This window comes from Nyctereutes procyonoides, unplaced genomic scaffold (genome assembly GCF_905146905.1).
Source record: "Nyctereutes procyonoides isolate TBG_1078 unplaced genomic scaffold, NYPRO_anot_genome, whole genome shotgun sequence".
Taxonomy (NCBI): domain Eukaryota; kingdom Metazoa; phylum Chordata; class Mammalia; order Carnivora; family Canidae; genus Nyctereutes; species Nyctereutes procyonoides.
The window spans coordinates 21099067-21116090 of NW_026575142.1; the positions used below are offsets into that span (position 1 = coordinate 21099067).

The 17024-nt window shown below is 39.1% G+C and overlaps 1 protein-coding gene and 1 long non-coding RNA gene across 2 annotated transcripts in view; one reads left to right on the forward strand and one right to left on the reverse strand.

The window, feature by feature from the left end:
• Positions 1-6133, forward strand: part of SLC38A11 (solute carrier family 38 member 11) — a 52310-nt gene extending 46177 nt beyond the window's left edge. The window contains exon 10 of the mRNA XM_055307738.1: positions 5776-6133. Coding sequence (XP_055163713.1) covers positions 5776-6069 — 294 coding nt within the window. The 3' untranslated portion in view covers positions 6070-6133. The remainder of the gene's footprint in view (positions 1-5775) is intronic.
• LOC129498406 (uncharacterized) overlaps positions 2075-17024 on the reverse strand; it is a 41420-nt gene continuing 26470 nt past the window's right edge. The window contains exons 3-4 of the long non-coding RNA XR_008662124.1: positions 11747-11932; positions 2075-3693 (exon numbers count right to left, since the gene is read on the reverse strand). This is a non-coding gene — a long non-coding RNA (uncharacterized LOC129498406). The remainder of the gene's footprint in view (positions 3694-11746; positions 11933-17024) is intronic.

Here is a 17024-nt window from a genome sequence, read left to right on the forward strand (position 1 = left end):
TATCTCTCTGATGCCTGCACAACAAAATTGTATGCACTTAATTACATTAGATATTCCCTTTTGTACTTATATTTAAAATCTTTTATGATTAAGACAGAATTCTGGTATTGCAGAAAAATAAGACAAGAATATTGTGTGAATGTCTGTTATAAAGGTAAAATCTGAGCTGCTTGTGGAAGACTATTTTTAAAATCTTAAAACATGATTCTAGATCCTTGGATTTTTTTTAAACCTGGTTATATAGATATTCATAAAAAGACAATTAAATAAGAGTGTTGTCTTTATGATCTAATAACCAAGACAATTACCTAGATTTAAAGAAATGAGCCTATAATTATATGATCAATTAATCTTCAGCAAAGAAGGAAAGTATATCCAACCAGAAAAGGACAGTCTCTTCAATAAATGGTGTTGGGAAAACTGGACCACTACATGCAGAAGAATGAAACTGGACCACTTTCTTACACCAAACACAAAAAATAAATTCAAAATGTATTAAAGATCTAAATGTGGCAAAAAAAAAAAAATCCTACAAGAGAACACAGGCAGTATCCCAGTTGATACCAACCATAGCAACTTCTTGCTAGATATGTCTCCTGAGGCAAGAGAAACAAAAGTAAAAATAAACTATTGGGACTGCATGAAAATAAAAAGCATCTGTACAGAGAAAAAAATAATCAACAGTGCTAAAAGGCAACCTATGGAATAGGAGAAGATATTAGCAAATGTCATATCTGATAGGGGATCAATATCCAAAATATATAAAGAACATAAAAAAGCTCAACACTCCAGAAATGAATAATCCAATTTAAAAATGGGCAAAAGACATACATATGGCCAAAAGACACATGAAAAGATGCTCAACATCACTCATCATCAGGGAAATATAAAGCAAAACTATAATGAGATATCACCTTACACCTGTCAGAATGGCTAAAATTAACAATACAAGAAACAATAGGTGTTGGCAAGAATGTGGAGAAAGGAGAACCCTCTTACGTTGTATCAGTCATAAATAAGAATGAAATCTTGCCGTTGGCAACAACATCGATGAAAATAGTATAGAAATACTATACTATAGAAATCATTGTATCTGATCTCACTCATTTGTGGAATTTAGGGGAAAAAATCAAGCAAAGGGGGAAGAAAAGAGAGAAGGAGGCAAACCAAGAAATAGACTCTTAACTATGGAGAGCAAACACATGGTTACCAGAGGGGAGGTGGGTGCGGGGTGGGTTAAACAGGTGATGGAGATTAATGAGTGCACTTGTGTATGAGCACTGAGTGATGTATGGATGTGGTGAATCACTATATCATACACCTGAAACTAACATTACACTGTATGTTAACTAACTGGAATTTAAATAAAAAGTTTTAAAAAGGAAAGAAAAACTGAGATGGACCAAACCAAACCAAACAAAACAAGGCATTTTGTGAGCATGTAATAAAATATAGAAATATATAAAATATAGGATCTCCATTGTTTGTTTTTTTTAGGATCTCCATTGTTTTATGGATCATCTGAGCATATGTTTTTCGAATCAACAAAAGTCTTTTGGCATGCACAACATATTCAGATTTTTCACTCAGCTCCCTTCCTGTGGACATTCATCATGCTTAATAGAACCAGATGAGGCATCATTTCTCTCTGTAACTAATGTAGGCTGGATCATGCAACACTTTAGAAGTACCTAAAGCATGCTGTTTTCCACTTCAGAATGACAATGTGAGCTAACTTGTATTGATTATTTACTCTGTGCCAGGTGTTTTGCATGAGTTACCTGCCTTAATCTGTATTAGTTTTACAAATGAAGAAACTGAGGCACAGAATGATTAAACAGAGTGATTAAATAGTTCACACTAGCTGTAAGTGGAGGAATCAAGATTTGAACACAAGCTTTCAGACCCTATAGCCCATATTTTTAATCATCACGCTAGCCTAAGGTTTCCTAAGTAGAAGGCTTTAAATTATGTAAAATAAGTAGGTTCATTTCTCCATCCATTTTTTAAGGTAAAAACCTACACATTGAGTTTATGTATAGGTGAGGTTAAGAGTAATCCATAATATATATGGTTAGACTTTTTTTTTTTTAAGATTTTATTTACTTATTCATAAGAGACACAGAGAGAGAGGCAGAGACACAGGCAGAGGGAGAAGCAGGCTCCCTGAAGGGAGCCTGATGTGGGACTCAGTCCCTGATGTGGGACTCAATCCCCGGATTCTGGGATCACACCCTGAGCCAAAGGCAGACTCTCGACTGCTGAGCCACACAGGAGTCCCTGGTTAGACTTTCAAAATGGGTTAAGACAAATACCAGGAGATGAAGTAACATGGAGCTGAAAATTTTCCAACTAATTTCATTTTTAGCTAATAGCTTTTATCTTCATTAACAGTTGTGCTCTAAGAATTCTTTTCTACTGTGGCATCTGAATCATCACTGAGTAGAATAATGATCTTCAATGATGAGATGCGTAATAGAATCACATCTTCAACTTGCAAAGTCGGGGAAATGCTATTACTTACTATGACTAAAATAATGCAGGATAAATTATTTGAGGTCATATTCATTGTTTAATAAAAAAGCAAAACCCACTTAGAGCTTAGCTTCCCTTTTATTTCATTGTTTTCATGGCAGTAGGCAACAGTGACATATTTTCCGAAGGAACTGCAGTTCCTCAGTTTTAAAGGATTCATCTTAGAAGCAAATAAAAATAAACAGAAGTCCCATTCTTGGTATTAAGAAACCAGGATCTGGGCACTGATGTTGCTATTAGAGAAAAGAGGCATCTCCAGTAATTGGGCCCTATGGGTTTTTTACTTGCAGTACAAAGAGAAAAGTACCAGCCCGACAAACATCTTAAAGTACAAGGAAGCAGGCAAGCCAATTACCCAGCACAAGCCCACCTAGAGAGAGATACAGTCATCAGGGTGGGCAAGGCATAGTCCAGGCTGCCAAAGACCTCCTGAGTTAGGGAAGAGTTTCTCTTGAAGGTATAGGAATACATTTCATGAATCCAAATTGATTACAGAGTCGAAACTTTGAAGATGTGTAAGCATTCTTTTGTTTCATTTTTAGTTTCCTTGCATCCTTTGAGAGGTCTCTGTTCTGGTAGGAGAATTCAGATAAGTCTCCAATTTGTATTGTCAGTAAAAATCTTCAGCACCTTCTGTTGTTTCCTTCCGGCAAACTGCAGAGTGCTCTGGCATCAATAGTGTTACTATCAAAGGACAGTGCTGATAATTCCAAAAATTATCCCAAAGCCGGTGATGTAGGCCCCACACAAGTCTATATTAAATAGATCAAATAAGGACGACGAATTTACAGGGAATAGAATAGATGGAACTGCTCTGTCATTCTGCTGATGATCTTGGGCCCCAACAACAAACTCTAGCAGGACTGAGCCTTCAAATATTAAAAAAATAACTGCTATCTCGACAAGATACCCCACTGGACTTCTTCCAGTACAAACATCAGCTATAGTTTTCCCACTAATTGCTACTTTCTCAACTCTTAAGAATTATAGCATAAACAGAACACCCATTGCTTTGGACTGCCCAGCAAGTTAGGTTTGGAAGTGTCCCAAGATGCTGACTGATGACAGCTTCTTAGCAGCAGCTGGTGGCGGTTTTCATCCTGATAGCACTTTCAACACTCCGAAGTTCCTGATGAATTTAGCTTCACATGTTTGCTCCTGTAAAGAGAAGAGAAGTTTGTTCCTATACATATACACACCCCCACACCCACATACGTATATTTATATCTGAATTATCTTTTCATTGTTTCCAAAATTTTTTCAAAGAAATCAAAGGATAATAATAATTATAAATACAGACAGGGTTCCACAGTGTTTTTCATAACTTAAAGAGTGGTGTCAGTTTCAAGTGTTTTGATACAGCCTAAGGAATCCAGAATTCATTCATTTCTTGCCATATGAAAGCGAATTCTTTACATCTGTGTGCCTTTGTGGGTGTTCATTCGTACATAGGCCCTTTGAATGGCAAAATTATGTTGTCCATATATTTTAAATTAGAATACAGCTTGGCCCTCTTTTCTCATTCTTCTATCTCTCATCGTAGACATATCTTCCATGACATGTGATGCCTCTTATTCTTCTACAAATTTTTAGATAGTGCCTCAATAGTGCCATTTCATAATGTGTTCCCATCAACTGTCATTTCTCTGGACTTCTGTTTTTTGTAAAAGCTAAAAAAGTTATAATTTTGGAATCATAGTTGTAGTATTTCTGATATGAGGATGGTACTTAGTATAACACAGTCATCTTAGTAAATGATGATATTGAGAACATATTTCTTTTAAAACTATTTTAAGGTATAATCTGTTTTTTTATGTTATCCAGCTTCAAAATCAGTTTTCTGTGATTTTTCCCTAGGGAAAAATCTACCAAATAATATGTCAAAAAATAATAATATGTCAAAAAGCTTTTAAACCTTAGGTGATAGGCATATAGGGTTTCATTATACTATTCTTTCTACTTTTATGTATATAGACATATTTCCATATTTTTTTTCAAATATAGCAAAACGTGTATTTTTGGAAAGCTTGCTTTTAATTCTAAACCGATATCATATTTGCTATTGTCTGTTTTTAAAAACTTGTGGTTTATGGTTTAAGAAAATGCCATTTGTTATATGATTATATTTAATATATCTTAATAGTATGTTATATTTTGTTTAATATATAATTAACATTTATAATATAATTTTAAAAGCCTATATTGCCTAAAGTGCATTAAATTTTAACATTATTTCATTTGCAAAATGTCTTGTGCAAATTTAGCCTCCTCAAAGGGAAAGTATCTTTTCTTTGAAGTCAACAATTCATGGTAATTTTTTTTTAAGATTCATTTATTTACTTGAGAGACAGAGCATGTGTGCACATACAAGTGGGGGAAGGGGCAGGAGAAGAGAGAAAAGAATCTCAAGCAAACTCCTTGCTGGCACAAATCCCAACACAGGGCTCGATCTCGTTACCATGAGATCACAACCTGAGCTGAAATCAAGAGTGGAGGCTTAACTGACTGAGCCACCCTGGCCCCCCCTTAGTATTTTTATAATAGACAACACTACTCCCCATAATTTTCAATCTGACGTTCCCCCTCAGATTGGACTTACCCATAAACTAATGTAGGGTAGGGTGAATGAGTCATGGTCATTTAGTTGTGCTATCAATTTTCTAGGGTAATTAGCATGTTTAGTTTTACTAGAAAGAGGATTTAGAAATGCTATTTCATGCTAAGTGCCCTCGGGGTGATAGTTTTCTTTTCTCATACAGAGGAGCACCTAGGTTCACACCAACTCAAGAAAGAGGAATGATAATATCCCCTACACACCTCTCAATATTCCCTCTTGTACACAAATGACAAATCACTCACGTTTGAGCAGTTAGTACTCAGCAATTTGAAATAAGAGTATAAAGAAATATGATGTGCTGAAAATATGGGACGTTTCAAGAGTTTGCCAGAAGTTGGTCTTACCTTCCACTTTATTTTCTAAATTATTATTTTCTGATCATTTTTTCTTAAGTCTGAAACACTATAATTTTATTCTTCTCATTTGTAAATCTATCATCAGAAGGGGGAAAACCTAGTCCTAAGTCTTTCTTAGGTTATTTTTCCTTCCCTTTTTTGATGCAACTAAACCTATTACACTTTTAACATGCACAAAGACAAATGCATTTTGTAAATGTTTTTTTAAAAACTGTCCAAAGAATGCTGCATCTGGTAACACTGTTATTTCTTGTTTTCAATATGCAGGGCGTGCTCTGTGCAGCTCCACTAATTTTTATCATTCCATCAGCATGCTATCTGAAACTGTCTGAAGAACCGAGGACACACTCAGATAAGATTATGTCCTGTGTCATGCTTCCTGTCGGTGCCATGGTGATGGTTGCTGGAGTCGTCATGGCCATCACAAATCCTCAAGACTGCACCCACGGCCAGGAAATGTTCTACTGCTTTCCTGACAATTTCTCCCTCACAAATATCTCAGTTTCTCATTTTCAACTGACAACACAACTTCCAGTTTTAAACATCAGTATTTTTCAATGAGTCGACTGCTTTAAAAAGTATATATGTTTTCAGAGACCTCTAAACTGATAACATTCACACATGTTTTAGTCACACCATGCAAAACAAAATTATTATTTTGACATTTATTGAGACTTGGATTTCTTTACTCTTTAGTCCAATATAAAAGATTGAGAGGAAAAGAAAACTGAATGCATTTTTTTGATTTATTGCTTTATTTTTTTTAATTAATGTTTTAATGACTGTGCTGCATTAATCTTATTTGCAGGAGGAAAAGTGAAGCGCATGGCCCTTGCTGCCAACCTCTTAAAGCATTATTCTTTTGTTCAATAGGTGAGCCAACATACTGCACTCTAAAATACGTAGGTGATTGTCGGTTGGAATTTTGTGTATGTATCCTTTATGAGAAAAAAAATTGTGCCTTTTAAAGTTTATGGAATCGAAGAGAAGGGAAACTGAAAACTATTAAAGGGACTAGACATCCCAAGAGCAAAGTGAAAGTGTCCATTATAATTTCAGCAGATCCCTTGTTTAGAGTGGAGTGAATCCCTGGAGAAGTGAATAAAGTTCTTCCCATGTTAAAAAGCATGAATAATAGACTCTACAGAACAAGATGTGTGGAAATCAGGATTACCTCTCAAGTTTTGATCCTGTGGGAATACAATGGTAGTGCCATTAAATAAATTATAAAGCAGGGGGGGGAAAAAACCACAAGTTGTTCTCAGGCACAAGCCCAAGAGATCCATTATGTGTCAGCTTTGGACCTGTTGAATTTCAAGTTCTGGTGGGAGCATACACCTGGAAAGCTGAGCTTGGAGACTAGAAGCTTGCAAGTAGAATCAGGGCTTCAGAAGAAGTATTCTCACTAGACTGGGAGCCTCATAGAGATTCTTGTTGACTGGATTCTCCAGAAGCAGACACTAAGATGGAGTTTGGCATGCAGGGTGTTTATTAAGGTTCCTCACTAACGGAAGAGAGGCAGAAAGCCGGATCAGGAGGGCAAGGTGAACCACAATGCAGGCCAACAAAGCCTCAGCCAAGTCTGTGGGAGACTGGAATATATGTGACCCATCAGAGTTGTCCCTGTTCAGGAAAAATAGCCAAGTTTTAATACCACTGCCTCCATCTGTCCTTGAATGTGGGTACCTGTGGAGGCCAAGCCCTTGGCAGCTCTTTGCAGCTGAACAAACCTTAAAGGAACTGAGAACTGGATGTGGTCTTCTAGTGGCTGGGGCACCACATGCTTCCTTGTAGGGCAACTGGCAGGCATAGCTGTGCCCACCACAATGGCACTCAGTTTTTACTGAGGATTTGTAAACATCTTTTCTTTTTTTTTTTAATTTTTATTTATTTATGATAGTCACACACACAGAGAGAGAGAGAGAGAGAGGCAGAGACATAGGCAGAGGGAGAAGCAGGCTCCATGCACCGGGAGCCCGACATGGGATTCGATCCCGCATCTCCAGGATTGCGCCCTGGGCCAAAGGCAGGCGCTAAACCTCTGTGCCACCCAGGGATCCCTGTAAACATCTTTTCACGAGGATTTCACGTCTTCATATCTTTGACACTTTTTTAAGAATAACAAGAAGGGGCACCTGGGTGGCTTAGTGGTTGAGCATCTGCCTTTGGCTCAGGTCATGATCCTGGGGTCCTGGGATCGAGTCCTGCATCAGAACTCTGCCTATGTCTCTATCTCTCTCTTTGTGTCTCATGAATAAATAAATAAAATCTTTAAAAAAATAAAAATATCAAGAAAATGTGGGACCATCTGGACAGCTGCATCAAATCACACCAAATTTTATTTCTTGCCTTTTCATTTTGTATTTCAAGTTGACAATCAATAGCACTGTATTAATTGTTGCCAAATAGAAAATAACACAAGCAGAGTTAATACACGCATGATGTGTTTGTACAAATTGTGGCAAACACACACACACAAACCCACAGGAAGTGTATAAAGGATAGTTTCACAGTGGTTTGAATAAAGAAGTGGTGAGAGCTGAGTCATCATGTGACTCATAGTAAGAAAGACCTGTTGAAAGCACAAAAAGCTGCACCTTAGGCAGAACCATGCTCAGGCTCAGAATATGATTTTTGCTTCAGTTAAACGTTTTCCACGCCACTCAGTTTAAATTCTATTGGCTTATAACTTTTCTGTATTGGATTTGTTTTTTATCATTGTTTAGGAATCATAAGGTTAAGTGGTTTGTGCCTATTTTTAGATTGATACATGTTTTGGTAAAATAGTAATAAAAATACTTTCATTCCATACTGAGGGAATGCAAGAAATGTTTGCCGCACTCTATCACTACATTACTCAAGACTGAGAAACACTGACCTACATAGTTAGTAGATAAAGTCACAAGATGTGAGAGTTCCAAGAATGTACCAAGAGAAGCACATCAAGGATAATGTAATTTAGCCCTTATCCACCTAGTATCTTGTAGTTTGGGTTTTGCTTCAGATAACAAAAGTTAAATTAACCTTCACTCTTCGAGTCTTTAAAAAAAAAAAAAAAACTTGTGGTAGGAATGGAGTATTGCATTAAGGCCTAATAAATATTTGTTCTGTTTTTTTAAATTCCTAATCCACTGTAGAACAAAACTGCCTTACATGGATTGCCAGCATTTTTCAAATTATGATAGAATAAATCTTAGAAACTCACATCCACTTTGCAGAAGTACTTGTCTGTTTCTTTAGTCCATCACCATGCAAAACTCTAAGAACCACCCCCCATCTGTTTTCTGCCCCAATTTAATAAGAGATTTCTACTGAAACCTGTTCCCTCCCTGCTACTTCTTGCCCCCAACAAAGCAACTTAAAGATTTAAAACCAATGTCTGAGGCTGTCACTACATTTCGATTCATAAAGTGCTTCGTAATTTTTTAAAAAAATTTTTATTTTTTATTTATGATAGTCACAGAGAGAGAGAGAGGCAGAGACACAGGCAGAGGGAGAAGCGTGCTCCATGCACCAGGAGCCCGACGTGGGATTCGATCCCGGGTCTCCAGGATCGCGCCCCGGGGCCAAAGGCAGGCTCCAAACTGCTGTGCCACCCAGGGATCCCCAGTGCTTCGTAATTTAAAAAAGAAAGGGGGGGTGCCTGGGTGGCTCAGTCGGTTAAGAATCTGCCTTCTGCTCAGGTCATGATCCCAGCATCCTGGGATTGAGCCCTGCCTCGGGTTCCCTGCTCCACGAGAACCCTGCTTCTCCCTCTCCCTCTGCCTGACACTCCCCCTGCTTGTGCTCTCTCTCTGTCAAATAAGTAATCTTTTTTTTTTAAGATTTTATTTATTTATTAGAGACACAGAGAGAGAGAGAGAGAGAGAGAGGCAGAGACCCAGGCAGAGGGAGAAGCAGGCTCCATGCAGGGAGCCCGACATGGGACTCGAACCCGGGACCCCAGGATCACGCCCCAGGCTGAAGGTGGCGCTAAACCACTGAGCCACTGGGGCTGCCCTGTCAAATAAGTAATCTTAAAAAAAAATTTAAAAAGTAAGGAAGGGCATAGTATCTTTACACACTAACGTAAACACCTAGCAATACATTTCCATTAAAGGTATAGACTGGATGACACCTATATTATGTGTGAATTGGATCTTGGTTTACGTAATGATTTATAAGAGGCTCTTTCGTATCTCAACCCTAACTTGAACCACTTTCCATTATCAGAGCAGGTAAATCTCCTTATCTCTATTTCCAATGGTGTCAAGCAGTAATGGCTGTCTTTCCTAAAAGGACTCTGAAGCCTAGATTATGCAACTAAGAAAAAGCCCACTAGTCCTCTGCTGAAGACATACTGCACACAGCAGGCCTCTTTCTGGTTTTTGTGTTGCCATCTTCTCAGGAAAGCAGTATTAGCCTGTGTTTTGTTTGTTTGTTTGTTTTGCTGTTGTTTTTTTAGGAAAGCTGGCCACTGACAGGATGTGGTGTTGTCAGGTATTCCAAAAATGGCTCAAGCCTAGGCCAGCCAGTGATCATGAGATAGGGTACGCATAAATACTAACTGTGGTGTGGGTAATAATTAGCTGCACCACTCAGATAAGCCCCTTTAAGAATTTATAATAATTCTGAACAGTGTATAAAGAATTTACCCTGATGACAGAATGGATGACAGATACCATGAGGTAGGGACCATGTAGACTGAGAGAGAGAAAAGAGCACATTCTCTGGAGCAGTGCTTCAACATGTGTCTGAGTCCCTTGGAGGATTAGTTAAAACCCAGATTGCTGGGCCCCACCTCTAGAGTTTCTGGTTCAGTACTCTGGGGCGAGGCCCGTGAATTTGCATTTCTGAAAAGTTCCCAGGCGGTGCTGCTGCTGCTGCCGTTGGTTCAAAGATCACGTGTGAATCAGGTTGGAGTTTAGACATAAGAGAGATGCTAGATGGTGCCATCTGTTCAGAGGCTTGGCAAAATACAAGCAAGATGTAGACAGGCTGTGCTGGAGCTCAGGAAGTAAACTGCCACTAGGGTCAAAGGAGGGAGAGCTATTGGCACATATTAAATGTCCTTATCCTTTGTCTCTTTGAAAAATCATTTGGAGAAGCTTACGGAGGGAAGGGGAGATACCAAGACCTCAAGATTAGCGAAGGGTAATGACAAGGGAGGGGAGGAGAGTCAGCAACAAAGAAGAAAACAGAGATTACAGTCTAAAGTCAACACAGCTGCAGTGGTTAAGCTGAAAGCCTGGTTTGGAGCCTACAGGCTCACAGGGAAGATTGCCTGAGCTTCCTGGGAAGAAAAGAAGGAAGGAAATACTCCAGTTCCTCCAAAGTACACCAAGTTTTCCTAGGACTAAGCTCTCAAGGGAATGTCTTACTTGGAAAATTACATAGAGAACATGAGTATAACTGGGCTGGACTCATAATGACATCAGGCAGATGAAGAATTCCCGTATCAGTCTCGTAGAGGACACATTAACAATCTTGCCACTAATGTTTGCTCAACCACAATAAGGAGTATCAACAAATTTAGCTTTGGAGTTTCTATTACATTATTCATTTATAATGATATGCTAAGTGCTCTTTTAAAACACGCACATGCACATTTATTCTGTCCATTTCTTTTGTTTTTTAAATTTTATTTATTTATTCATGACGGAGGCAGAGACATGGGCAGAGGCAGGCTCCCTGTGGGGAGCCCATGTGGGACTGTATCCCAGGACCCCCAGATCACGACCCGGGCCAAAGGCAGACCTACCCAACCACTGAGCCACCCAGGCGCCTCCAGTCTGTCCATTCCTAACTTCCACCTGACTCTGGTCCTTAGCAGCTCACACCTATGACTAATGACACAGCCTCTTACCTTCATATTCTGCTTCTAGTCTCTTCTTCCTTCAAGGGATTTGTTTGTGCATCACTCTGAGAATCATCTTATTAAACTAACATTAACCTGATGTCTGATGCACCACCTGCTTGTTCAGAAGCTTCCCATAAAACGCTTATGTTTGTAAAATAAAGTACGAACTCCAAAACTGTATTCAAAACTTTCATAAGTTGGTCTCAGCGTGACATTCTGGCCTTATCTCTTGTGACTCCAGGACGGAAATCTTTAACATCTAAAGCATTCTTTGCACTGACACTGCTCTGTGCGGCTTTTGCCTTTGCCCCTAAATTCTTGACATTCTCTCATCTGAATATCCAACCACTCCCTCCCATCAAAATTCTATCAGTTCTTTGATCTTCTCCCTTGCCATACCTGACATCTGGAGCTGCAGGTCAGTTCTTCTGCCTTTTGGAATTCTGTAATTCTTGTATGTTATACGAAGAAACCTTGTCCGTCTACCGAGACTGAAAGGTCCTTGAGAACCAACAGCGTGCTTTAAAGCTTCTTTTTATTCTTCAAATCTCATGGCAAGGAACCTTTCAGTAAACACTTAAATATCTGAAGGGAGATTGATGGTGTAAAAGGGAAAATGGTTAATTGTACCAGTGGCCATACACATTATTTTCCTGGACTACTTTTTTTTCAGCTCTAATGATCATCATTATAAAGTATAATAGTATTTTATTTACTTTTTAATTTAAATTCAATTAGCCAATATACAGTACATCATTAGTTTAGTGGCCATTTACATTAGATGTAGTGGCCAGTAATTTTTCGGTTGCATATGATACCCAGTGCTCATCACAGCGTGTGCCCTCCCTAATGACCATGATGCAATTACCCCATCCCCCCACTCCCCTCCCCTCAGGCAACACTTAGTTTCTTTCTTATAGTTGAGAGTCTCTCATGGTTTGTCTCCTTCTCTGATGACTTCCCATTCAGTTTTCCCTCTCTTCCCCAGGATCCTCTGTGTTGTTTCGTATATTCCACATATGAGTAAGACTATTTGATAATTGTATTTCTCTGATTGACTTATTTTGCTCAGCATAATACCCTCCAGTTACATCAATGTCAGTATAAATGGTGAGGATTCATCCTTTCTGGTGGCTGAGTAATATTCCATTGTGATACCATGATGATACCATATCTTCCTTATCCATTCATCTGTTCATGGGCATCGCAGCTCTTTCCACAGTTTAGCTATTATGGACACTGTTGCTATGAACATTGGTGCGTAGGTGCCCCTTCGGATCACTGCATTTGTATCTTTGGGGTAGATATCTAGTAGTGCAATTGTTGAGTCATAGGGTAGCTCTATTTTTAACTACTTGAGGAACCTCCATACTGCTTTCCAGAGTGGCTGTACCAGCGTGAATTTCCCACCCACAGTGTAAGAGGGCTCCCCTATCTCTCCATCCTCACCAACATTTGCTGTTTCTTGAATTGTTAATTCTAGCCATTCTGACTAGGGGGTGGTGGTACCTCATTGTGGTTTTGATTTGTATTTTCCTTATGCCAAGTGGTATTGACCATATTTCACGTGTCTGTCGGCCATTTGTATGTCACCTTTGGAGAAGTGTGTGTTCATATCTTCTGCCCATTGTTTGATTGGATTATTTGTTTTTTGAGTTTAGAGTTTGATAAAGTCTTTATAGATCTTGGATACTAGCTCTTTATCTAATATGTATTTGTAAGTATCTCTTCCCATTCCATAGGTTGTCTTTTAGTTTTGTTAACTATTTCCTTTCCTGTGCAGAAGTTTTGTATCTTGATGAAGTTCTAATAGTTCGTTTTTGCTTTTGTTTCCCTTGCCTTTGGAATGTCTAGCAAGAAGTTGCAGCCGAGATCGAAGAGGTTGCTGCCTGTGTTCTCCTCTGGATTTTTATGGATTCCTGTCTCACATTTAGGTCCTTCAACCATTTTGAGTTTATCTTTGTGTCTGGTGTAAGAAAAGGGTCAGTTTCATGCTTCTGCACGTGGCTGTCCAATTTTCCCAGCACTATTTATTGAAGAGACTGCCCTTTTTCCATTGGATATTCTTTCCTGCTTTGTCAAAGATTAGTTGACCATACATTTGAGGGTCCATTTCTGGGTTCTTTATTCTGTTCCATTGATCTATGTGTCTGTTTTTGTGCCAGTACCATGCTGTCTTGATGATCACAGTTTTGTAATACAGCTTAAAGTCAGCATTGTGATGCCCCCAGCTTTGGTTTTATTTTTCAACATTCCTCTGGCTATTCGGGGTCTTTGGTTTCTTACAAATTTTAGGATTATTTGTTCCAGTTCTGTGAAAAATGTCAACGGTATTTTGATAGGGATTGCACTGAATGTGTAGATTGCTCTGAGTAGCACAGACAATTGATCAATATTTATTCCTTCATTCCATGAGCATGGAATGCTTTTCCATTTCTTTATGCCTTCCTTAATTTCTTTCAGAAGTGTTCTGTAGTTTTTAGGGTATAGATCCTTTACCTTCTTGGTTAGGTTTATTCCTGGGTATCTTATGGTTTTTTTTGGTGCTATTGTAAATGGGACAGATTCTTTAGTTTCTCCTTCTGTCTCATTATTAGTGAAGAGAAAGGCAACTGATTTCTGTGCCTTGATTTTTTTACCCTGCCACACTGCTGAATTCCTGTATGAGTTCTAGTAATTTGGGGGTGAAGTTTTAAAGCATTGTGGTCTGAAAATATGCAGGGAATAATCCCAACCTTTTGGTACTAGTTGAGACCTGATTTGTGACCCAGTATGTATCTATTCTGGAGAATGTCCCATGTGCACTTGAGAAGAATGTGAAGTCTGTTGTTTTAGGATGGAATTCTCTGTCTATATATGTGAAGTCCCTCAGGTCCAGTGTGTCATTCAAAGTCTTTGTTTCATTGTAGATCTTCTGCTTAGATTATCTGTCCATTGCTGTGAGTGGGGTGTTGAGGTCTCCTACTATTTATTGTATTATTATCAATGTGTTTCTTTAATTTGGTTACTAATTGGTTTATATAATTGGCTGCTCCCAAGTTAGGAGCATAAATATTTATAATTGTTAGATCTTCTTGTTGGAAAGACCCTTTAAGTATGACATAGTGTCCCTCTTCATCCTTACTTTGGTTTAAAATCCAATTTGTCTGATATGAAGATTAGTACTCTAGCTTTCTTTTGAGGTCCATTAGCATGATAAATGGGACTCTATGTCCTCACTTTAAATCTGGAGGTGTCAGGCAGCCCAGTTGGCTCAGCAGTTGAGCACCGCCTTCAGCCCAGGATGTGATCCTGGACACCCAGGATCGAGTCCCACGTCAGGCTCCCTGCATGGAGCCTGCTTCTCCCTCTGCCTATGTCTCTGCCTCTCTCTCTCTCTATTTCTCTGTGTGTCTCTCATGAATAAATAAACAAAATCTTTAAAATCAATCAATCAATCTGGAGGTGTCTTTAGGTCTATATGAATCTCTTATAGACAGCATATGGATGGGTCTTGCTTTTTTATCCAATCTGATACCCTGTGTCTTTTGATTAGAGAATTTAGCCTGTTTACATTCAGAGGTAACTGCTGAAAGACATGAATTTAGTGCCATTGTATTACTTGTAAAGTCCTTGTTTCTGTAAATTGTTTCTGTTTCTTTCTGATCTACATTACTTTTGGGCTCTCTCTTCACTTACAGGATCTCCTTTAATATTTCTGGGAAGGTTGGTTTAGTGGTCACATATTCTTTTAGTTTCTGTTTGTCCAGGAAGCTCCTTATATACCCTTCCATTCTGAGTGACAGCCTTGCTGGATAAAGTATTCTTGGCTGCATGTTTTTCTCATTATTGTCCTGAATATATCATGTCGGCTCTTTTTGCCCTGTCAGGTCCCTGAGGATAGGTATGCTGCCAGTCTAATGTTTCTACCCCTGTAGGTTAAGAACTTCTTGTCTCAAGCTGCTTTCAGGATTTTCTCTTTATCTCTGTAATTTGCAAGCTTCACTATTATATGTTGGAGTGTTGATCTATTATTATTGATTTTGAGGGAGTCCTCTCTACCTCTTGGACCTCAATGCCTGTTTCCTTCACCAGATTAGGAAAGTTCTCAGCTATGATTTGTTCAAATATATCTTCTCTCTCTCTCTCTCTCTCTCTCTCTCTCTCTCTCTCTCTCTCTCTCTCTCCTCTCCTCTCCTCTCCTCTCCTCTCCTTCCTCTAGGATCACAATAATTCTAATATTGTTTTGTTTTATGGTATCACGGATTTCTCAAAGCCCTCCCTCATGGACCATGAATTGTTTTTTCTCTTTTCCTTAGCTTTCTTCCTTTCTATCAACTTGTCTGCCATGTCACTTACTCTGTCTTCTGCCTCATTTACCCTAGCTGTTAGAGCATCCAATTTAGACTGCATCTCAGTTAAAACATTTTTAATTTCAGTCTGACTAGATTTTACTTCTGCACTAAGAGATTCTCTAGTGTTTTTTGTGCTATTTCAAGCCCAGCTAGTATCTTTATAATCATTATCCTGAATTCCAGCTTCAACATTTTACTTATAACCATATTGATTAGATCTGTGGCAGAGAGCATTACCTCTGGTTCTCTCTTTTGTTGTGAATCCCTCCTTCTAGTCATTTTGCTCAGAGAAGAATGTACGAATGAGAGAAGAAAACCAAAAATATCAACCACAACCCAAGTGAAATCCATACTAGACAAATCCAAAGAAGTCAGAAACCAAAAAAGAAAGGAAAAGGGAAAAGAAAAAGAAAGGGAGAGCCAGGGAGAGAGAATATAATATCCCAGGTGGAGAAATCAGGGTGGTCCACTTGGTCCTGGATGTATTCTGGTCTGTGTATCAGAAGACACTAAATATCAAGATTGTAAAGAAAGCAAAACTTATATATATACAAAATTGAAATTGAATATGATGATAGGGAGTAAAAAATGAAGACTCTATCTCTAAAATGTAAATGTAACCCTGTCTTCAGTAAACCCTCAGGGATAAATGGTCTTCACTTTTGTGCCTGACAAACCCTGCAGACTCCTGTGGTGTGCACCCGCACCGATCCTTCTAGGGGTAGGCACAGCCTGCCCCACCCACCACGTGCATGGAGAGCTGTTATCTGACCCCAGTTCGAAGTTCATGGCAAACAGAGCTGAGAACACCCACCTGGGCTCACTACCCTAACCAGTTTCCCCAATCCAATGCTTGGGAACTCTGCTTGCTCAGGCACCCCCGTTCTTTCTGTGACCCTGGGAATCCTGGGACCACAGTGTCACACCTAAAATTCTGCCACACTTCACCACCAGAGCACCTATCAGGCAGGGAAGCCTCTCACTGGGGCACATTTCTAAAGGTTCCAGTTTTGAGCCCTGGGGCTCTATCACTTTCCGGCAGCCAGCTGACAAAGGTTCCCTCCCCTTGTCTCTTGTCTTTCGATATGTCCCCTCAGATTCACTTCTCCACACTTCTTACCTTGCAAAAAGTGATCACTCTTCTAGTTGCAGAATTCCAGCAATTCTTTTCTTATATCTGAGGTTGAACTCATAGGTGTTCAGAATGATTTGATAGCTGTCTAGCTAAATTCAGGGAACCAGATGAAACAAGGTCTCCTACTTTTCTGCCATCTTGCCTCCCTCCAGTTTAATAACACTTTGACGTGATGTAGCCATTCATCTAACAAGCTGGTTTAGAGAAT